We start from the raw sequence: 23232 nt of genomic DNA on the forward strand, positions 1-23232 counted from the left end.
TCTCTGTCTGACTCCTCTCTCTCTGATCCCTCTCTCTCTCCCCCTTTCTCTGGCTCTTTCTCATTTTCTCTCTCCAGTCCCTCTTTTGTTCTCTCTCTCTCTGTGGCTCTTCCTTCCTTCCTTCCCTCGCTTTCCTCCCTTGTTTCTCTGTGGCTGTTCTTCCTTCATCTCTTCTGTCCCCCTGCCCCCTCACTCTCTGGCTTTTCTTCCTCCCTCCCGTCTCTCTTGCTTCTTTCTCTGGCTTGCTTTTTCCTTCCTTCTCTCCGGCTCCTTCCTTCCGGCTCCCCTTCATCCCTTCCTCTTGCTCCTCTTTCCTTCCTTCTGTCTGGCTCCTTCCTTCCGTCTCTCTGGCCACTCTTCCTTTATCTCCATCTATGGTTCCTCTTTCTCCCTCCACCTTCGCTGGCACTTTTCTTTCGTTCCCCCCACCTCTCTCTAGTTCCTTCCTTTCTCATCCCTCCAGTCTGTCCTGGTCCTCTCTCTCTCTGGCTTAATTCCTTCCTTCCCTCTCATTCTCTCTCTCTCTCCCCCCCCTTCCTTCCTTTCTCTTGCTCTTCTTCCTTTTTCTCTCTCGCTCCCTTTCTCTCTCGCTCCCTCTTTCTCTCTCGCTCCCTCTTTCTCTCTCGCTCCAAGGGTCTGGGTGGGCGGTGCGTGTGTAGAAAGACAGTCTCAACATTAATACAAGAAAATCTCCAAACACAAGATTATGAATTCGTAAGTCTCTGTCATTAAGGTTTTAAAACTGGTTTGGGCCAGGTGGGGGAACACAACACATTCTATTTCGTTACCTCAATTTGTAACACACACAGGACTATGTCTATTCAGAAGCAAGTCCCATTGAATTCAATGAGGCTTATTCCCCAGAAAGTGGGTATAGCAGGGATACATAATGTCAGATGCCTTTTTTTGGTGCCTGCTGAGGTGTCCTATCCCTCCCACTTTTATCATCATCAACCATCATCAATCATCTTACTGGCAGCGGGATGCTTCAAAGCAAAATGAGAGCCTCTAGTTGCTCCCATCTTCTTTCCCCAAGAATGCCTTTGGACCGCATGTAGGGCTCAGATACACTCTTAGGAAATGAAGATGGCAGGTGGCTTCAGGCTAGGGATGCTGGAGAAATTGGGAGGGACTAAAATGACCTCAGATTTCTAAGAATCCCTCAGGCTGTGCAGAGTCTGTGGACTTTCAGATGTTTTGGTTTGTTTTTTACTTTCCTGAAATTGATGCATATTTATTCATAGGAAAATGCACAAGTTTCTGCGGAGGAAAAGTTGAATGGAATGGGGGACAATAGGCTAAACATTATGTACTAAGGTAAATTATATAAATTGTTACCTCTTATGTAATTATTTGCGTATTTTTCCACATGGCAAAAAAAATGTATTTATGAGCGGATGATGGAACAAAAGGTGCCTGACAATCCACAAAACACAGATGGAGCTGATTTTACATTCTGTACATCCCAACTTCAGGCCAATGCTTTCATCTGCAATGTCCAGTTCGCTTAACTGTAAAGCATGCTTAATTATTAAAAGTTGATTGGGGGGGGGGGGTTAAATGTGTTTTTCCCTTCTGTTTCTGACTTATCATTCCATCTCAAGATTTCTTAATTTTAGAGCAGCTTTCCCCAACCTGGTGCCCTCTAGATGGGTTGAACCATAACTACACACAGCATCCCACAACCAGCCTTGTAGTCTAACACATCTGGAAGGCGCCAGGTTAGGAAGGCTGATTGTCATTCATATTTATGTCACGTAGGTTAAATAATATGGTTCTTTTTTATTTTCCTCATCTTCTAGGAAGCATCATGATAGGCTGATGTACTCTGAAATTACAAGATTCACTGAGAGAAAGGCCTTGGAAATGTGGATAAATCACTGAAGAAAAACACAGCAGCTGTTCAGAAAGCCCACTGGCAATGAATAAAGGAACAAAAACATCTTATATAAAGCACCATTTTTCAATGTGTCCTCTAAGTCACCTCCATTTCAAAGTGTCAGGAAAGAAGGGAAGTATGCTGAAAAAGGGGAAGTATGCTGCATAGTGATTAAAAACTCCAAAGACATGACACAGGGCCTAATACTATTTAGCTTGTAAAGTAAATGCATCATTACATAGTAAATTAATGGGACAACAGACAACTAGCTCTTATCAAGTCTTCACTTCCTGGCTATAACCAAGCACCGCTCTATGATAGGCAATTCCTCTGCTCAAGCACTAGAACAGTAATGGGGAACCTGTGGCCTCTAGATGTGGTTGGATTCCAATCCCCATCAGCCCCATCCCCACAGCCAGTCATCAGGGCTGATGGGATTTGCAGTCCAACCGTATCTGGACTAGCCCTTCAGTAGAAGGTGGGCTTCAATGATCTTGGACAGCCTTGCCCAACTTTGGATCCCCAGATGTTCCATCATTGGCCATGCTCACTAGGAATGGGGTTTAGTCCAACATCCAAGGACCCAAAGTTGGGAATGGCTGATAATGATGTTCAATTCTCTTTGAAGCCATTTTGCCAGGACCAGTTGCACATGTCCTTCCCAAGCCATCTTTGCTCACAATAGTGACAATCAAAGGAGCCACATGACTGACTTCAGCCACATCATAGTGGTGTTTGAAGAAACCATGTGGAGACTTCTTCTAAGGCAGCAAGATTGCTTGCAACACTTTGTTAACTTGTACTCTAAAGGGCTAATTGTAACTTGCTCTTTGGATTATAGGTCCAAATAGCTTCACCTATAGTATCTCAGTTCAGATGTCACATAGCAGCCCCTGATCAGCTCGATCAGGGGCTGAATAATCAAAAGGGTTGAGGAATGCGCCCGGTACATATCAAGGCAAATTGTGGGGTAATTAACCGACAATTTGCCACCTTTACGTGCAAACAGCTCCAATATGTTAAATAGGATCAAAAACATCTATCTTCCCTAAATTAGATTCCTTTGGAGAAAGACCCAAAGACAAAAAACTAAACTAAAAACTAAAAAACTAAAAACTAAAAGTTTTAGTGCATATTACTAAAACAGCAACTTAGGAAAGTGTTGATGATGGCTGAACTGTTTTCTACTCCCTTTTATCCGCTTCAGGAAGAATGTAAATGGGAAAAACAGCTTTCTGTATATGGCTTCAGTTTCAAATAATTACTTAAACAAATGTGAATGAAGGGGAATGAGGGAATCCTTACTGCTGCCACAAAATCAGCAATAGGGCTGCTGCAAGTAACAGTCATTGACTGCTCCCTAGAAATACATTTGGAGTGAAGATGAAAGGAGGCACCAACTATTATGAAAACCATATAGCAGTACATACTTGTACAACACATTTTAACTGAAACTTTTCTGTAACATAGGAAGATTCCTACTGGATCTGACAAATGCAACAACTTATTTCCAGCAGTGAGATGTGTCTGGAAAGCATATGAGCTGGGCATTCTGGAAGTTAAGTTTTCCTTCTAGCTGAAGACAAAGGCATGTTACTGGGGTAATACCACAATAGGTATGGAGGATTTTCAAGTGTGGAATCTGTGCAAACATAAAAGGAGATATTGGGCCATCCTTTACAAACATAAAAAGGAACTTCCTGAGAGGGCCAGCTCCCCGCCCCCTTTAATTCTTAAGTTCCTAACGTCCAATGTTCCATAGATATGCTAAAAGCAGGAGCGGTGGGGATCTGTGGCACTCTTAAGAGGCTACAGCTCCCATCATTACTGTCTATTGCCCAGGCTGGCAGGAGATGATGTGAGTTTGAGTCCAACAACTGGAAGGTTACAGGTTTCACACCCATGCTTTAAGTGTGTCATCAGTGCCTGAAGCCACAAAACGAAGAGGGATCATCACACAATCTTTAGGAGGCAGGTTTCTATGTTGTTGCTCCTTGCAGTGACTATCAAAATTATACAACCACATCCCAAAATGTAGCAATTGCATGCAAAATGTATGCATTAAGCAAGTTTAAAAGCTTTTTCTTAGTTTGACGTGCAGAATCACAATTAGGCAAACTAAGAAATGTCATGTAAATTCATTTTATTTGCACACTAAATTAATTTTGCTCGGGCAGAATTTCATCTTATTTTTGTTGAATACACACAACTCTGGCTAGAGTCATTGGCATGTCTATTAAAGTGACAATTAGGGACAAGGAATCCATCTCCATTGCACTTCAGAAGTTGCTTTCAAGCACTATACTTCATAGATTGAATGATATTAGAGTACCTTTATTCCTGGCAACAGCAGCAATAATCTACAGATAATTGGTAGTATGACAGCACCATGAAATATTGTCCATGTAGCATCGCTGATCTCTTCAAAGCAGTTCTTGTTGATCAATCCTTTATTAGCTGAAGAGGTGCATCATTCAGTTCACCACTCTGCGCTGTTTCCCACATTATGCACTGGCACACCAGAGTTTGCTACTGTACTCTAGAAACTCTAGAATACCAGAGTTAGACTCTCTCATGTGCCATTCTGATGATACAAGTGTTTGCTGCGTTACCATTATCTTTTTAGATATCCTGCTTTCCCCCACCCCCACTCCCCACCTTAAGTGTATAACTTAACAGCTCCATGAATCCAATGAGTCATCAGACCTGCTTTTCTCAAATGGCAGCCCCCCAAGCCACATGGACTTTCAGGCACCGGATGGCTAGTATAAACTATTTAAATTTAAGAACTACAAGTCAATGAAAGCCAGATTCTGTAGGGAGACAACATGGGTAAAAAAATATCAATACAGATGATATTTTAATACAAAATATTTTTACATAAGTCAGTCTTTTTAAAATATAGAACCTTAAAAAAAAGAACAAGTTGCTATCAACACACTATAAACACGAGTCTTTGTGCCAAGTTTGATAGCATTATCAGAACAATTTTAAATACCAGTCCATACTTTTAACACTGCCTTTAGGTTTCTAGGAAATACTAGCCATGTTCTGCATGACCAATGTTATGTCCACTGTGAAGCACTTCCATTCGGTTCTAATCTGACAGACTGCTCAGAGTCTTTGCACAATGATTTCACATTCAGCTTCTCATCACAGTTCAGTGGTGCACAGTATGGCCAGTCCCATTAACTTAAGAGAATGTCAGTTATATGTACTGAAGTACATTGTGTAGTTACAGGTTCTTCGTCTGAAAAGGAAACTTGCTGAAGTTTAATAATGTTCTACCCTGATCATCCAACCAAATTTAACAGCACTCAAGTGTTTATTTTGATTTCTCAAAGTTGAATAAAGTAATCTGTCAGATTTTCATTAAGAGATGAACTATATAGCATGTACATCTCAGGAATGTTTTTGGAATAGTCTATTTTTGAACTCATATGAAAATAAAAGAATACCAGATCTTGCAAACTCTTGTTTTAATGGTAAATCATCCATGACAAGGTGGCTAGTCAGCCAAGGAGATTTAAGATGATTTACTTGCATTGGAATAATTTACACAATTGAACTTATGCATACAGTACAGAACTATGAACAAAAGGGTGAAGCAAACTTTATTTATATTCAGGTAAAAACATTAACCTGATGAAGTAAATTATTGCAGATTTGAGAAATCAGCACATAAAACAATTGGACAGAGCATTGCTTACAGGTGCTTTATCTGTGTCAAAAGAAATGCTGAACTGTTTTGATCCACACCAGTGCTGGGGGGCAAGGTGCTAGGGGAGGGCAGAGGGAAGGGAGGAAGAAATACAGAAAAAAATGAACTTAAAATTAGGGGGGAAAAGGATCGAATACGGAAGGGAAGTACTAATTTGACTTTTATAAAAAACTTTACATCAATTCAAAATGCTCTGGCCAGTCCATAAATATTGGCCAGACCAATCAGTTGTTGAGTTTTTCAACTACACAAAAAGAATCAATTCCTCCTAGCCCCTAGTAAGAGGCTGTAGCCTAAATCACTGTGTGAACAGTTCTAGAGTATCTTCTGGTAAAGAATGTAGCCAATATATCCTACTACTACATTAAAACTAAGCTATAAGAAAGATTCTACCTACTTACAAAGGCGGAATTATTGACAATATATTTAATAAAATTAAATTATTTCTTAATTTGAGAAAACATGGAACAGTAAATTTCCATGTCCAAAATGTAACAATTGTTGTGAGTGGTGCACACAGAGAGCCATGTGGATTGCACATCAGACAATACATGAGGGGAGGGAAATCGGGGGCAAGTGATGGTACACAGAACTAGTCTACTTAACTAGATGTGCCAATACATGTTTTTAATTTCTGTACTTATGTACAAAGTTGTCTTTGGGAGGAAAAAACTGCAGACTTGGCTAGATGGATACACACAGCCCAGTATTAAACTGCACAGCAACATTTATTGTTCCAGCCTGAAAAAACATCCCTTTTTAAATTTCACACAGCAAAGCAAGTTAAACTTCACTCATCGATAAATGATAATTTAAAACAAGAACTTGCTAAAGAAACCTTGTCACAACAACTTTAGGGCCTGATCACTTTTAAGTCCACGGGGCCTTTAATGAATATCAACCTAGTGTCTTTGTTTATAATCTGCAAGCCGTTTTCTACAACAAGGCGTAACGTTTCCTCGACTCAGATGATACATTTAGAAAAGAATCATGATTCTCTTTTTGCTGTAACAGGCAGGCATTGCATTTTTCATTGTGATCAGGAAAGATGGAATGACTGCTGCCCTTCTCTTGCAGCTATCAAGAGTTTTTCACGCATTATCTCAATACTTGAATAGTCTGGCAACTTGAGATAGTTTACACAGGTCATTACTGAGGGTAAGAAGTCATCTGGATTTTCTGTAGACTCAAATGTCTTGCGTACAATTGTAAGGGGAGGATTCAAACTTCGAAAGCCTAAGGAGGAGGAAAAACAATGTTCACTACAGATTTAATATGAAAAGTCTAAGAGCATTAAGCTATCAGTATTAGAAAAATACTGCATTTTCATGCTGCTTTTGTATCGCTAAAGTGGATTAACTCAGCCATAAGAAAGCTGAACCCCTTCTCCCTGCTCACCCTTGCCAAATCAGCAGCTCTCTCTTCTAGCATGACAAGGGTTACCGGCTCCAACATTAGAAAAGGTGTATGTGTAGCTTCCACAATTGCCATTTCACCTGCATAAATCGTGAGCTTTTTTCTAATGTAAAGAATCCTAACATTAGAAGAGTAAGGCATGAATGTAGCCTTTATAGTGCCTCTATGTCAGAAGGGAACTCTGGAATCTGCCTCTAACATAAAAGGGTCAGTAGATACCTAACAATAGAAAAGGGAAGCACATGCAGCCACCATGACGGTGTTGCTCACAAACCTGGCCACTGAAGGGAGGAACAGATGAACGGACAAGAACTCGCAACTCTTGACAGAGTGACTGCTACAGTTAGTTACATAACTTATCAGTATAGTGGTTCTACAGAGATGTGAAGGCCTGGAGAAAAAACTAGGAAAATTAAAGGAAAAAACTTTTCCTGTCCCCCCATCTCATGTCTTTTGGTGGGGAGATTTTCCTTCAAAAAATGGAAACATTGAAAAAATGGATTATGAAATATCTTCCTTTACAATGATAAATAAAATGTTTAAGACAAGGTTTTCACATATTGCTACCCAGACTCTACTCCAAAATAATCTCTAAAAACTATGCAGTAGGAAGACTTTTATGTAAGACTATGTACAGTATCAAATCAGCTGATCTGATACTGAAGACAAGTAGTACAGCACAACTCTCAAATGTTAGAGCAAAATGCATTTCTGCTACCAGGGGGCACTGCCATTTTCACAACAGAAGCAAGAAGGATTTAGTGCCTTCTTTGATTGTTTGCTCTTCTTAATATTTGATCTAGCAGTAGGTGGATTTGTTTCTGTTCTCCTGACTAGGCCTCAAAGGTCTGGGAGTTAAGGACACTGACAGCAGCATCCATTTATTCCTACAGGAGATTAGAAACAAGGAGCTTCTTGCCCTAATTGCTCAGAAGGTTCAGAGGAGGAGGAAGAGCAAGCCTACAGGTTTTGGAATTGGAAGAAACCTGAGTCCTCCTGGCCCTGTGACCTTGAGATCTGCAAAAGTAAAGAGCAGCACGAAGGAGCTGAAAGTATATATCTTTACTGAAAGGTGTTTACCTGAATTCAGAATACTAAACTATATTTTAGATGCATTCGGTTATCTTCATAACCCCTATGCAAATCATAATCAAATTCTTACTAATCTGCTGCTTTATGGCAAAAACACCCCCAACCTTAGCAGTGAGGTGAGGCCAGCAGGGCAGGAAAACTGTTTACAGTTAACTCAGAGGGAGGTCTCTCCATCATCCATTATTAAATTTGTACATGCTGCAGATTTACAAATCTGCAAATGAGCCACTAAATTTTTTTATTCTCCTCTTAGCAAAATGGTGAGACCAACTTCTAGCATATGGAAGCATTTCATATGGGGAAAAAATGTGATTTACAAATATTGTGGGTTGAATCCTACTGTGTTGCTCTGCTGATAGAAGCAGTTCTGTTGGCAGAACCTGGAGGAGGAGTCACACACACACACACACACACACACACCCTCAAAATCTGCTTCAGAGGGCTGGAAAATCCTCCAGAGCAGATTTTCAGGTGGAATGAAGGGCTGCCAGCAAAGGGGGGGGGGGGAGTGTCCTGCCATGCTGGCAGATTTCCACTAGCGTGACATTAGATTTAAAGCCTATCAAATGAAATATGCATTTCCAAATGCTACTAGGATGACCAAACACATCCTTGTTATGTAAGGTGTGTTCTGTAGACATTTAAAAAATCCTTCATGTGTGTAAGCGAGGAGGGCCATGATGATGAAAGGGCAAGTAGGTCTTTCCAATGTTCTCAAGCCATACGTCCCGCTGCTGCTTCTGTAACATGATGATCATCATAAAAGGTTACCCAATCAACATCACCAAGTAACCACATGTTGTAAACAACTGTATACTAAAGACTCTCCATAGCTTCATTTTTAGACAAGATGACACCTGAAGATCGGGAATTAACCAAGCCCTTCCAAGAGCAATATATTCTTCTGGCATGCCATAATCAGTAACTGAAAATACATACGGACAGAATGCTTCTAAATAATCTAGATCATCATACTGTTTGCCCAGCAGACATTCTTTACAAGCCTCTTTTAGAGTCAAAATATGAATATGTAATGGAAATTATGCAAGGAAAAATCAATTAAGTTTTTCAGTATTTACGAATGGACAAATGTGCAGGGAGAAGGAATAATAAACTTTGTGATAACAACACCTCAACCAGTTTTGTTTTGTTTTTTTTACAAAGGCACTGAAACAGGAGAGAACAGACATACTGCAGAATATATCTGTTGTAAAATATGTGAATTCCTACAGAAGATTACGAGTGGTGAAGTATTTGCTTTGCTAGCAATGCAAGTAAAATGCAAGCAGCATGGGAGATCATAATGGATAAATATCCACATATTATTGTAATAAGATGAGCACCTCATGGGCTAAACCTCCTTTGTAATGACATCATGAAGCTAAACATTCTCCAAAAGATCTACAGAAGAGCGATGAATTATAAATCATGTTAAAACTACTCATATTGTAGCTATACTCTTCAGGAAGCAAGAAGAATACAAAGAATAAAATAGTGACAACTGAAACTCTGTAGTAAATCTCAACAGGATGAAGTGGTGATCTCCTTCTTACTACAAAACAAAGAAGCTCTTCAAGAAACAGTTATAGTTGAAGATCTAAAAGTGCCCAGAATTGTAAGGAACAATGTACTTGGTAAGGATGTATTCCCAATTCAAGTGCAGAACTCCCTGAAAATTCTAAAGCCAGTTTCTTCATCTGACATTTCTTACCAAATGGCTGAGATAAAATCAACTGTTTGCGGGACTCAAAGCGTATCTCCACTTACAGGTACAGAAGGAAGTAAAGTGAAAGACTTTATAAAGAAATGGAAACGATTGGAAATGGAAACAATTTGTTACCAGGCAATTCATGCTGCTGCAAATCTCTTGGATCCAAGATACAAGAGATGGAATATAAGTGATGATAGCACTGCTACTGCATTTGGGTGGATTACATAAGCAGCAGCATACTTGATGTTGGAAAGGTACTTTCAAATGTTGCAGAATACAGAACATCTTCAGATATTTGGTCCAGGAATGCAGTCTGGGATTTTGTCAAGCATCTCCCTTCTACAACATGGTAGCAAGGCATTTGCATGACACAACCCTCTAACTCCTCTTGCTTCTTGCCTGCTTTATGTGCAAGAAACTGGTCTACATTTGGAAATACTCACACCAAATCAAGAAATAAACTGTCATTTGAAAGGATAGAAAAGCTCATATCAATCAAGAGAAACATTCAATTTTTAGAAATCCATGGAGATGATAAAAATGAAGAAGCAGAAACTGCTGATACTAATATCACAGAAAATGAGACTGATTAGAAAGTTTCCTGGAGCAAAATTAGTATTCAATGAGTCCTGGATTTATTTATTTTCCTGCACGCTTTCTGTGTGTAATTGATGCTGTGCAGGAGACTACACTGAGAATAAACAACAACCTGGTTTTACTATATTGTTGATGGTTTCTTCTGTTTTCATGGTTTCAAAATTTCTGGAAATTTTACATCTTTAGTTCTATGTGCAGCTGTATCCTTGGAGACAAGACAGGGGTATCTGCCTCAAGACATTATCTACTCTCCCCAGAGAAACAGAACGTGTAGCTATAATGTTAACACTCTTATGTATGTACATTAGCAAAACACAGGGCAACTCTGCTTTCATTTTAGATTCTTGTGCAGTAGGTTAAAGGCTGCAGTCTTATGTATACTTACCTAGGAATAAGCCACATAGAACTTAATAGGTTTTACTTACAGGTACAATTCAAGTAGGATTGGACTATAAATGATTTAATTTTAAATCAAAGCCATGCTATTGATTCACAACTCAAAAGGTTGTGAAGGCTTCTTGTTTACAACATGACAGAATATTCATTTTGAAATGAAAGCTGTGCTAGGATTCAATTTAGTAAAGATATTTTTCAATACACAAATATAGCTATGACGTTTGCATGTATTTTTAGTCAATATTATAAAAACACCCACCTCCTACTGGCAGTCTAGGACTACCAGTCACAAACTGTAGAAATAATCTTTGCTGCTCATTATCCAGACTACTGAGAATTTCAAACAGGAACTTCACAGCACGACTGGAGTAAAAAAAAGAAATACATTAGAAGCTTTTTAAAGAGCACATCTATTAAGGAACAAACATATCACTATCTTTATATAGCAACAATACAAAAATCTGTCTGATACATTCCACAAACTGTTAATCTCCACCATTTAGCAACAAATTCATATTACCTGTCATGTGTATAACCATGATCTGGCCTGCAACATTCCATTAATGTCTTTGCATCCCATGTATCTGTTTTGCTACCACAGAGCAACTGATCCAGCTATAACAATGTAGAAGGCGAAGGTGGAGTGGGAAGAATGGAGAGAGAAGTGAAGAAGAAAGTTAATTTATGATCTTGCAGAATGATCACATGATTAATGCAGTTCTTTGTACAGAAGTTAAAGTACCACCATCTAATCAAACCTCAGAGAGAATCAGCTTCATATCAAAAAATACTTTTAACTCCCAATCCTAACTTTTGAAGGCCTCTTTCCTTTTCACCCAGATCCTTCTATTACTTTTCAAATCAACTGTTTCAGAACACAATGATCTAAAATCTTGGAGAATTGAGAATTACTGAACTTCAGAATAGAACACTTTCAGAACCAAACCATGAGCTACAGAATTCATCAGAATCCTGTAAGAGCTACAATTCCCTCCCCATGCATACACTGTGTTTCTTTTCCTTGGTATATGGGAATATCTGAGCACATAAACTACAAAAATAAAACTAGTTTGAAACTTTATGACATCCCCAAGACAACAGGAAATCTTAGTTTTACGAGGGTGCGGAAAAGTTTTCATTACAGATTCCTAGACCTCTTTGTGGAACTACAGTTCCTTGCATTCATGCCTTCACAAAAAATAGTATAAGTACATGAAGTTATTAAATCTGGCATAAAGATACTAACCTCCTCAGGATAGAAGTACTGAAGGTGACTGAGGGGGAAGACAGATTCAAATCCATCTCTGAAGGAATCAAATTGTCTGGAAACACCTTCATTTAGTGCCCAGAATATAACTAACTAAAAGAAAAGATACATAACGTTGTAAAGTTGCCATATTATTCAAGAATTTATTGGTTAGCAAAAACACAAAACTGCAAAATATAGAGCTAGAGTGAGGGAGAAATTGGGACATTGTAATTAAACTGAAATTTAATTGTAATAAAAAACTGAAATATCAGAAACAAACTTTTAATAATGACAACAAACAATAATGTATCGGTACATTATACTGCCAGGTGAAGACCAGGGTGAGTGCCAGGTGAAGGCCTTTTTATTCACTCAGGATTTTTAAATGACTTATGTTTTTATAATCTGGGCTTCTTAAAAGTTATGATTCATGCTTTTATTATTATCTATGTCACTGTTTTATTTTCTCCTCTGCTGGGAAGAACCATTTTAGCTACTTTTTACTAGTTCAATACTGTATTTTATTCTTTAAAATTCTATAAGCTGTCCAGCACATCTAGTGGGCAGTAGCGATGTGCATCAGATTTGCCCTAATCCCAAACCGAATTGGGCTGATTCAGGAGATGTCGAAATCGAAGAGCGGCGCCTCCAAAGCGGACTGAATCTGACCGCTCCTGAAGATTCAGAATTCAAAGGGACACAGACACAGATAGTGCATCTCCAAAAATCAATACCTTTCTCCCAAAGCTCCCCATACAAAGAAAACACCAGGATGGGGAGAGAAGAGGGGGTGTCATTTTGTGACGGGTAACTCTAGCTTCTGATCACAGTGAATGGTTTTACCAGAGCTCTCCAGTCTCAATGCTTTGGGGGAGGGATGTTGAAGTAATAACACTGATCTAGTATTCTGTGGTCTTTCCCAGGAGCAGGTCAGTCATTACTATTTGTAGTTAACAATAGTAAGAAAACGACTTCTGTGCCCAAGAAAACTTTTCAAAAGGGTTGTTACTTACTCTGAGATATTCTTCTAGGTTGTGGATGGTGACAGGTATATCTTTCCCTCCTTTTTTCAGCTCTATATTTGGGAATCCTGGTAGTGTGAAATCCAACCCTAGGTCTTCTACCGAACAACCATTCATCGTCAGCGTTTCCAATGCATACTGAAGACTTTCTTTGGTCTAAAGATAAATATGAAGGCTAATAACAACTTGAAAAAAATTAGGTGTACCCTTCTACATTTTAAATTCAACACCTGATTCTGTAGACTTTACATTGGCTTATGTGGTATCAGCTGTCTCAAGTACTCAACACAAGTTAAGCTAAAGAATCCAGGAAAATTAGACGCCTTCAACATTTTAATTTAATCCTAGTCATAGATATTGGGCACAGGATTCCTATGAACCTTACCAATAGCCAAACTTCTATTTGTGGAATGTTAAATACGAAAATGCAACATGCTGCATCTCAATACAAGTGCATGTGAAAATACAAAGCTGTGAAAATATACCTATCCAATATGCATGTGCCTGGTTCAGATATAATGGGAAACCATTAGGGCTGCGCACAGACTCCCCCCCCCCCCCTTCGCTTTAGATGCTGCTTTGGACCTTCCGAAGCAGCCCCACTTCAGATCCCATCCGCTTCGCATCCGAAGCAAGATTTGGATATCCAAATCATTCTGATATGACTTTTCCCATTGACTTGCATTGGAAAATAGAAATAGCCATAACATTTTCAGGTTTTATCATAAATACATGAAATATGGGGATCTGTCAGCCCACATAGAGGGGATTCCACCTGCCAACTTTCAGACAGTTTGGCTCAATCGTTTTTGTGCTAGGCGGAGTTAAATTTTTTATTTTTTCAACAAAAACTTTGAAAGCAAAGAGCTATAACATGTCCCTGTTTCCTCAGAACTGCATGACATTTGAGGGCCTCTCAGCTCCCATGGAGGGGATTCCACCTGCCAAATTTCAGATAGTTTGGCCCAGTAGTTTGTGTGCCATGCATAGGTAAAATATGCTGTTCTCAGAAACTCAAACCAAAGGTTATAAAGGGATAATCAGAGAAGTTAGGTGTTTAAGCAGTGAGTACGAGGAGGTCACTATCCTTAATCTCGTGCTGTAGGTTTCTTTGAAGTGCAATACCCCTCTCCTCTTTCCCATTCAGCTTCACAGTGGATGATCTCAGGCTCTCTTTGGCTGAATTTGGAATACACATTATCTGGAAAAACAGGCTGGAGTAGTTTTTGTGCTAATGTGCTTCTTTTTAGCACACACAAAATAAATATTTTATATTTATTTTATATTTTAACAAAAAAAAAACAGCCACACCACATCTGCCAAATTTCAGGCAGTTTTTAATTTAAAAAAATGATGCAAGAAAACCGAAGGAATTGAGAATGTAGCGAAGTGCACGTCATTCTCCAGTTTATCTTTATATATGCAGTTGGTGATCTGGTTGGGTGCTGGAAACCTCCATCTGGTGGACCCATACTTCCCCCACCCCATCTCCTCCACGTTGGCCTGCCTAAGCCTCTTGGGGGTGAGAGACAGAGAGCCTGCAGGAGTTCCACCACTACCAGCCTTCTACTTGCCCCTGCTGCCTGTCTGCTGGGATGTGGGGACCTCTTCGTCGAGCAAGACTGATTGGTGCTGCCTCCTTAAATGCAGGAGCAGGCTGCTGCTGGTGTAGTGCCCTGGCTGTTTCCCCCTTGCAGTGGCGGCAGAAGGCAGTGCCGGGATCCACTCACACCTCAGGGTGGTCCCACATGATGCTACCCTGACATTTTGTGGAGACAGAGACTGCCAGCCTTGAGTCTTGGGGCCCACCACACAAACAGGGGGAACAATGGAAGAGCCTGCTGCTCATCCTCCACCACACCCTGGAGGATCTCCTCCTCTTGACCCTCTGCCACACTGAGGACATCAGACACCTCTGACATAATGTCCATCAGTAAGCTCCCCTCTTCCACTATAGAAGGAGACAGTCCTCCTTTGGCAGCAGTGCTACGGCTGCTGCCCGCACCAGCCTCCTCTAACAGTGACCTCCAGGCACTGTGGCTTGCCTCTGCACTCTGCACTCTGCTGCTCTGCTACACCAGTACACACTATCTGGAGTGGGGGAGAGCCAGCTTGCCTACCAGTGCTGCTAGTCCCAGTGGCACCTTGCCCACCTCTGCCCCTGCCAACAAGACCCCAGAGATGCCTCACATTGGGCTTGTTTGCTTTGCCACACAGTGTAATATCATATTATTTAAATAATAGCTGTTAATGTGTGTGTAGTGCTTTGCCCACTGTTTTTTGAAATGTGGACTGTGTAGCGCTTTGCCACATACTGTTTGCTTATCCACATAGCACGAGCGCGCGCGCACGCACACACACGAGCAAAAGAAAAGCAAACACTGAACTACCTACAAGCCGGGGGGGGGCAGGGGCGGAGACTAACTGTAATCCGAACAGAAAAGGGGTTTTAGTTTTTGTTTCACTTTTTTAGGGAAAAGAGATAAAAAATGGGAAGGAATACAGGAACTGAGAAAGGGGGGTGGAGGGGAGCCAAGAACAAGGACAAAAAAATACTATATTTATATATATTTATAAAAATCTAGACAGAATGAAAGTAAGGGCAAACTAATGGTTGAGAGAGAACTGAGAAGTGGGGGGAGCTAAAGAACGAGGCAAAGCAACCAAAGTGAAATTTTCTGGTTTTTTAAATGAACAAGCAAGAAAAATGAAAGGTAAAACCTATTACAGAAGGGTGGGGTGAGACTAAGAACCAGGGAGGAAACTCAAACTAAGTACTAAATGTTTGGTTTTTAAAAAGAAGAATCTACTAAAGAAATAAAGAGAATAGTTGAATTAATAAAGAAGAAACACTAAGCTGCACACACAGGATTTCTCTCTTAACAAAACCATTGCCTAACCAGCGCACCCTCCCTCTCGTAATGAACAAATGCAGGGTGATCTCTCCACTCCAGTATTCCCCCCACCTCCACCATTGTCACTGATTGGAGACTGCTGGGTTCCATTCATCCCCAATTTGGCAACTATGGCTGCCATTCACTAAAGCTCATTCCTTCCTCCTCCTCCTCCTCTCCCCTCCCCTCCACCCCCTTCTCCCACATTTGGAGCCAGCCTGTCTGGGCTACTCAGAAGGCATCAGAAGAGCTATGAATCTCCAAGGCGGACAGAGGCGCCTTATCAATGAGCCGCTTCACTTCAGGGCACCTCGGTGCTGTTGTGATCCACTTCAAGGGCACCTCTGAAGCAGCCTGCTTTGCCTCGTTATTTAGGATTTGGACCGAAGTGGTACACAGTCCTAGAAACCATGGTTCCTTATGACATGAATGAGTCTGCCTTCTTCTTGGGTTTCCACATTGCCCTCTTCCACTTTTGTATGCCAGGAAGAGATTGAAAGCATCTCCTTTTAAACTAAGCACTGTTATCTGGCACATCCAAATGCAGGGAACTGTAGTTTGTTCTCACTAACTATATTTTAAGCAAGCCGCAGTTCCAAAGTTCAGATGTCACAGGGAACACGTTAGTTGAAAGGATCTGCTTTTAAATCTCCTCCTGGCATGCCAAAGATGGGTGGCATGAGTCCCAAGCTCATGCAGGCTTGCTTATATAGCAGGAAACCATGAGCTGGTTCGAATGCAACACTAAGCCATAGTTGACTATTATGAGAAATTAGCCTTACACACCACTCCCTCTCATCTGGTGTAACTCTAAGGGATTCAGTAGCTTTGCTTCCATTTTAGATCAACCACAGCTTGCTGTGTCATCTGAACCTGGACAACTGTGGTTAATCTTAACTATGGTTAACAGAAACAAGCTAACTTCAAATTGTAGTTCATGAAACTTGTTTATTTCAACAAAAGAAGGAGATGGGAGGGGAGAATGTGCAAGCCCAACCCTAGCTGCAGCACATTTAGGTAGAGCCATACCATGGTTTAGCAGTAGGTCTGAATGCAGCTCATGATTCTCAATATGTCTGATTGGGCCACTGTAACCACTGGGCCATTGTAGCCACTGTAGATTTTACAAAAACGTTTATCAGTCTAACCTATATCCAATAAAGCCTCAAGTGTTGAAATGCCTCTTGTATGCGGGCCTATTTCTTTATTGCATACAATTTCAAGTATAGCAATCAATGGTGAGAACACAGTGACAGTCTTTTGTTGCCTATTTTTATTTCATGTTTGCAACCTGCCTACCTTTATGCCATAATTTGTGTCCATCTAAGGATTAACTTTTGTCACAACAAGAGGACAGACAAGTGTGGCATTCCCTGTCCTATAATTATGCCTACCTGTGATTTATCCTGTTCAAGTCTTTTCTTCTGCCTCACAATTTCTTCAAGATGGTATACTGATCTGGCTACTACAGGATCAATATTGAACAAGTCATGTGATGTCAGAGATGTTTCCTGTCGTAGCATCCATTTGTAAAAAGGAAGGCCAAGGGGGAGGTCCACCTAAAAGCAAAAGCACCATTTCCCTTTACCTGAAAAGAAAACTTAAGAAGATATAGAACCTTTACCTCCCACCCTCAGGAAACTACTGGAAAAGGCTAGTTTTCAGCTGCTATTACAATAAATCCACCAAACACCATTTACACAAATGCCATGGATGACATTTTCAAGTTTCACAGTTATTCTATTAGTACACTGCTTGACAATGTGCCATATTAGCCACCTAACTTCAGAATCTTCTAGTTCTGAAGATAATGTTTTTTTAAAACTGGAACCTCAAAGTCAGGTTTCTTAAACTGCATTTTCAGCATGAAGACTATATAGTGTAGCTCCAGTGTGCAGAGGCTGTGGGCTTTCAGATGCTGTTGGGACTCCAATTCCCAACAGCCTATTGGCATGGCCAATGGTCAGGAATAATGGGAATTGTAGTCTAAAAACATCCATAGAGCCACAGGTCCCTTACCCCAGTGTAGTAGAAGCTACTTTAAATTTAAAATGAATTCCATTCTTACCAATCTAAAATCCATGATTGCTTTTGCCATCAGTTTTCCCAGAAAACGGAACTTCATTTTAACTTTAGCAATATGAGCAGGTTTAGCTGTTCTGCCAAAGGGAAGTGCAAACAGGCCTTGAAGATTATGAATATATTTGGTCCCTTCTTGGCTTCCTGTTTTGAAAACAAACACAATAGTAAAATTATACGCATCACATTTCAACACTTGCTCAAAATTAACAATAGTGAGTTTTTAAACACTAACCAAAAGCAGGTGGATGGACTTATTTAGAAATGCAGATAGCTTTTCAACTAAATGTAACAGAAGCAATCTAATGATCTTGCTTCAAACTCAGCAAAAGGCTAATGGAGTGCCATACTAAGTATATTCCTTTTACAGTATTTACATTTCTGTTCCAACTATGGCTTCTGGAACTTCTTTAAAGCTTCTAGGGCTACACATAATGGATGTCTGTCCCATTTACAATATCAACACCTTTGACAGTGCAACATTACCTTCGAAAATTCCACCCTCTGAAAAATATCCAGAAGATTGTTGGAAAGAACAATCCTGATTGCTAGATCTGCTGGTTGGTAGAGATAGAGGAGAGGAGACAAGCCACCTCACCAACAGAGAGAAGCTCTGCTGCTGCTGCTGGGGCATGTCCTGCAGACAGCTCCATGGGTGTAAAACTACCACTGGTGGTATTCCCACCAGGGTGTTCTGGAGGGGGTGGAGGATCAGAGGTTTCCCCAAAGGGAGCTGGCATAACTAATTTTGTCTCCATTGGTTGCACCAGGCTACAAACCTCGGTAAAGACCTCCAACCTCCACCCCTTGCCTTGGCCTGCAGGAGCTGCCTGGGCTTTAGAAGTGGTGGGAAATCCACCACTTCACTCCTCCTGCCCCCCGTGATTGCTCCCTTAGTTACCTTTAGGATTGGCAAGAGTAACTTCTTCACCCCTCCATAGGCCCAAGTCTGCTCTCTGTAGTTCCTGAGATACAAGTGCATAAAACTCCAGTGTAGGTCCTAAACCTGTGCCAACCTTTTAAGAAAAGAATGACAACTTAAAATTTTAAAGCTTAGGTATGCACTCTGCAAAACATCTACAGATATTTTCTGCAACAGAAAATATTAATAAGAAAAATCCAGGAACACTAATTAAGTAATTTTTTTAACTGGAAGAGACACAACAGATGCTGTTTATTTAAATTAAATCAGTATTCTTCAGCCAAATTCTTTACTTCTGAACGTAAAAGAATTACATGACAGAAAAAAATCTTATGTATACTGTTGTAGAGCGGGGTAGGCAGCAGTTAGATCTCCTGATGTTTGGGACTTCAACTCCCAGAAGCCCCTGCCAGTATGGCCAATGGTCAGGAATGCTGGGAGTTAAAGTTCAGCACATCTGGAGATCTATTTTCTGCCCATCCTTGCTGTAGAGGACCCAGGAGTAATGCTTTGAAAGAAGGAGCAGGAGTAGAAAAATAGCAGTGTATGCACTGCAATGGAAAAAATATTGTTTATTACATGCCAAAAAGAAGGAAAAGGAATCCATACCCCATGTTTTTATTTTCAGAGTACTACAAACTGTAGTGTGACAGTACTAAGATGCCACCGTGCACCCCTAACCAGATGTCTTTTTAGATCATACTTTGAAAGCAGTGGTTCTTGGGAATTAATTACTTTGCAGTATGTTATAAAAGTTGACAACATGCCCCAAAAGAATGAGGTGCAAATTACAAACAATCCTTCCAGAAAGCATCTGGCACCATATTCTGCCCTATCAGGGTAGGGCAACAGTCCTACATTCTTAACATTCTTGGAACTCAAAGATAAACCATTACCAGTACATGCAGATAAGGTCAGCCACAGCAATTACTTACTTCATTCTCATACTGGATTTCCAGCATAGCTCTTGAACTGCCTAGATCTTGCATCACCGATTCAGCTTGTTTCAATAGTTCCTCTCTGTTCACAGTGCGCTGTGTATCAAAGAAAACTATGAATTATTTTTTCAGTCTCCACAACCCAATTATAGTATTGAAAGCAATGGCCACAGACAGCAGCACAAGTCCAATTAGTTAATTACTACTCAATATAATTACATTAGAGAGAATTTGAGATAGTGTAGTACTGGTTCAAAATTGGGAAAGGAGTACGACAAGGTTGCATATTGTCGCCCTGCTTATTTAACTTATATGCAGAGTACATCATGAGAAACGCCGGGTTGGATGAATCACAGGTCGGAATTAAGACTGCCGGAAGAATTATCAACACCCTCAGATACGCAGACGATACCACCCTAATGGCAGAAAATGAAGAGGATCTAAAGAGTCTCTTGTTGAGGGTGAAAGAGGAAAGTGCAAAAACTGGTTTGAAACTCAGCATTAAAAAAACTAAGATCATGGCATCTGGCCCCATCACTTCCTGGCATATAGAAGGGGAAGAAATGGAAGCAATGACAGATTTTAAGATCACCGCAGACGGTGACTGTAGCCATGAAATTAAAAGAAGCTTGCTCCTTGGGAGGAAAGCTATGGCAAACTTAGAAGCATAGTAAGAAGCAGAGACATCACCTTGCTGACAAAGGGCTGTATAATCAAAGCAATGGTTTTCCCAGTAGTAATGTATGGCTGTGAGAGCTGGACTATAAGGAAGGCTGAGCGCCGAAGAATTGATGCTTTCGAACTGTGGTGCTGGAGAAGACTCTTACGAGTCCCCTGGACTGCAAGGAGGTCAAATCAGTCAATCCTAAAGGAAGTCAACCCTGACTGCTTATTGGAAGGACAGATACTGAAGCTGAAGCGCAAATATTTTGGCCATATTTGCCATATTTTGGCCATATTCTCTCTCTAATGCGAAGAGAGAAGTCACTGGAAAAGACCCTGATGCTGGGAAAGATTGAAGGCAAAAGGAGAAGGGGACGGCAGAGGATGAGATGGCTAGACAGCATCACCAATGCAATGAATATGGACTTGAGCACACTCCGGGAGAGAGCGGAGGACAGGAAGGCCTGGCATGCTATGGTCCATGAGGTCACAAAGAGTCCGACACGACTTAACGACTGAACAACAACAAGTACTTATATGAGGTATTAATGTATTTCCCTAAAGAAGAGGTGGGCGACTCTGGAGGGTCTGGGGGCCCACTGGGGCCCCGCATCTGTCACCCTGCTGCCAAAATCAGCATCATAACACTGCCAAACTTTGGTAGCACCGCAGGGGCAAAAAAGCTGCATTTGAGCATGCTGTTTAACATCTATATGAAACCGCTGGGGGAGGTTACCCAGAGGTGTGGGCTGAGGAGCCATCAATGTGCAGATGACATCCAGCTCTACCTCTCTTTCTCATCAAAACCAGGTGAGGCAGTGGCTGTTCTGAATCAGTGCCTGGGCACAGTAATGGACTGGATGAGGGCCAATAAACTGAAACTCAATCCAGACAAGACGGGGCTACTGTTAGTGGGTGGTTCGTCTGCCCAGCTAGGTGACATTCTACCCGTTCTGGAGGGGGTTGCACTCTCCCTAAAGGATCACGTTCGTAGTTTGGGGGTGCTCTTGGGTCCAGAACTGTCACTTGAGGCACAGGTGAACTCAGTGGCACGGAGCACTTTTTATCAGCTTAGCTGGTATACTAACTACGCCCTTATCTGGACAGAGATAGCCTAGCTACAGTTATCCATACTCCGATAACTTCTCGTCTGGATTACTGCAATGTGTTATAGGTGGGGCTGCCTTTAAAAATGGTCTGGAAACTTCAGCTGGTCCAAAATAGGGCAGCAAGATTGTTAACAGGGACTGGCCAACGAGCTCATATTATGCCATTACTTTTCCAGCTGCACTAGCTGCCAGTCCCTTTCCGGGCCCGATTCAGAGTGCTGGTATTAACATCAAAAGCCCTTAACAGCTTGGGGACAGGTTATTTGAAGGACTGCCTCCTCCCATATGTGCCTGCCCGGACCTTAAGATCATCATCAGCGGCCCTCCTCCGTGAGCCCCTGCCAAAGGAAGTGAGGCGGGTGGCTACTAGGAGGAGGGCCTTTTGTGCTGTGGCACTCTGGCTGTGGAATGAGCTCCCTAGTGAGGTTTGCCTGGCACCTACATTGTATTCTTTCTGGCGCCAGGTGAAGACCTTTTTTATTTCCCAGGAATTTTAGCATTTTAGCTTTCTAGACTTTTAGCTTTGCTGTTTTAAATCTGTATTTTAAATTACTGCACTGCTGCTAGGTTTTATTCTGGTTTTAGTCTGGTTGTATTGTTATACTACGGTTTTAATGTTTTATATATTTTATATTGTTTTATTGTGTGCTCCTTGGTTTTAATTTTTGTGAACCGCCCAGAGAGCTTTGGCTACTGGGTGGTATAGAAATGAAAAGAATGAATGAATGAATGAATACCCCAAGCTGTCAAGAATGCACATTATTATCAAGAATGCACAATGGTGACTCTACTCACGTTAGGAAACTGAGCATAAATGTCTATAAGCAAAATATACTTTAGATTAATAATTTTAATAAGGAATGAAAGGAATAGCTATGTTGCAAATCTTACAGAGTGGATTAAAAAACTATTTTTCTCCACGGCTTCATTATTTCCAGACATTTTGCATCTCTAGTCTTTCTAAAGGTAAAAAGGTAAAGGTGTCCCCAACCAGTCGTGTCCGACTCTAGGGTGCGGTGCTCATCTCCATTTCTAAGCCGAAGAGCCAGCGCTGTCCGAAGACGCTTCCGTGGTCATGTGGCCGGCATGACTGAACATCGAGGTGCATGGAACGCTGTTACCTTTCCCGCCAAAGCAGTACCTATTTATCTACTTGCAATTTCTTGCTTTCGAACTGCTAGGTCGGCAGAAGCTGGGACTGAAGACGGGAGCTCACTCCATCACGCAGCACTCAGGTCTCGAACTGCTGTCCCGCTGACCTTCTGGTCTGCAGTTCAGTGTCTTAACCACTAAGCCACCACGGCCCCTTAGTCTTTCTATAAAGGTTTTATTATTACATAGTTTTTAGAAATCATTTTGGGGGGAGTAAAGGCTGGGTAACAATATATAAATGCCTCAGTCTTAAATTCTAAAAGGAAATATTTCATAATCCAAAGCTGTTCAATTTTTTGAGAAAAAAACAAAAACATTCCATGGGGGGGGGAAAAACCGGGGGGGGGGATTTTTTTTCTGAATTTTTCCAGTGTTTTTTCTAGGCCTTCACA

General features: G+C 41.0%; 1 protein-coding gene across 4 annotated transcripts in view; it reads right to left on the reverse strand.

Annotated features, from left to right (window-relative positions):
- Positions 1–5341: 5341 nt before the first annotated feature.
- Positions 5342–23232, reverse strand: part of TRIP12 (thyroid hormone receptor interactor 12) — a 121666-nt gene continuing 103775 nt past the window's right edge. For all 4 annotated transcript variants that reach the window (XM_084847166.1, XM_084847167.1, XM_084847164.1 and 1 more), the window contains 9 exons: positions 19914–20012; positions 18958–19072; positions 18046–18200; positions 17372–17536; positions 13075–13239; positions 12059–12172; positions 11333–11427; positions 11072–11175; positions 5342–6836 (listed from right to left, as the gene is read on the reverse strand). In XM_084847166.1, coding sequence (XP_084703292.1) covers positions 6640–6836; positions 11072–11175; positions 11333–11427; positions 12059–12172; positions 13075–13239; positions 17372–17536; positions 18046–18200; positions 18958–19072; positions 19914–20012 — 1209 coding nt within the window. In that variant the 3' untranslated portion in view covers positions 5342–6639. The remainder of the gene's footprint in view (positions 6837–11071; positions 11176–11332; positions 11428–12058; positions 12173–13074; positions 13240–17371; positions 17537–18045; positions 18201–18957; positions 19073–19913; positions 20013–23232) is intronic.

This window comes from Heloderma suspectum, chromosome 3 (genome assembly GCF_057233095.1).
Source record: "Heloderma suspectum isolate Gila_16-S chromosome 3, 16-S_ref, whole genome shotgun sequence".
Lineage (NCBI taxonomy): Eukaryota > Metazoa > Chordata > Lepidosauria > Squamata > Helodermatidae > Heloderma > Heloderma suspectum.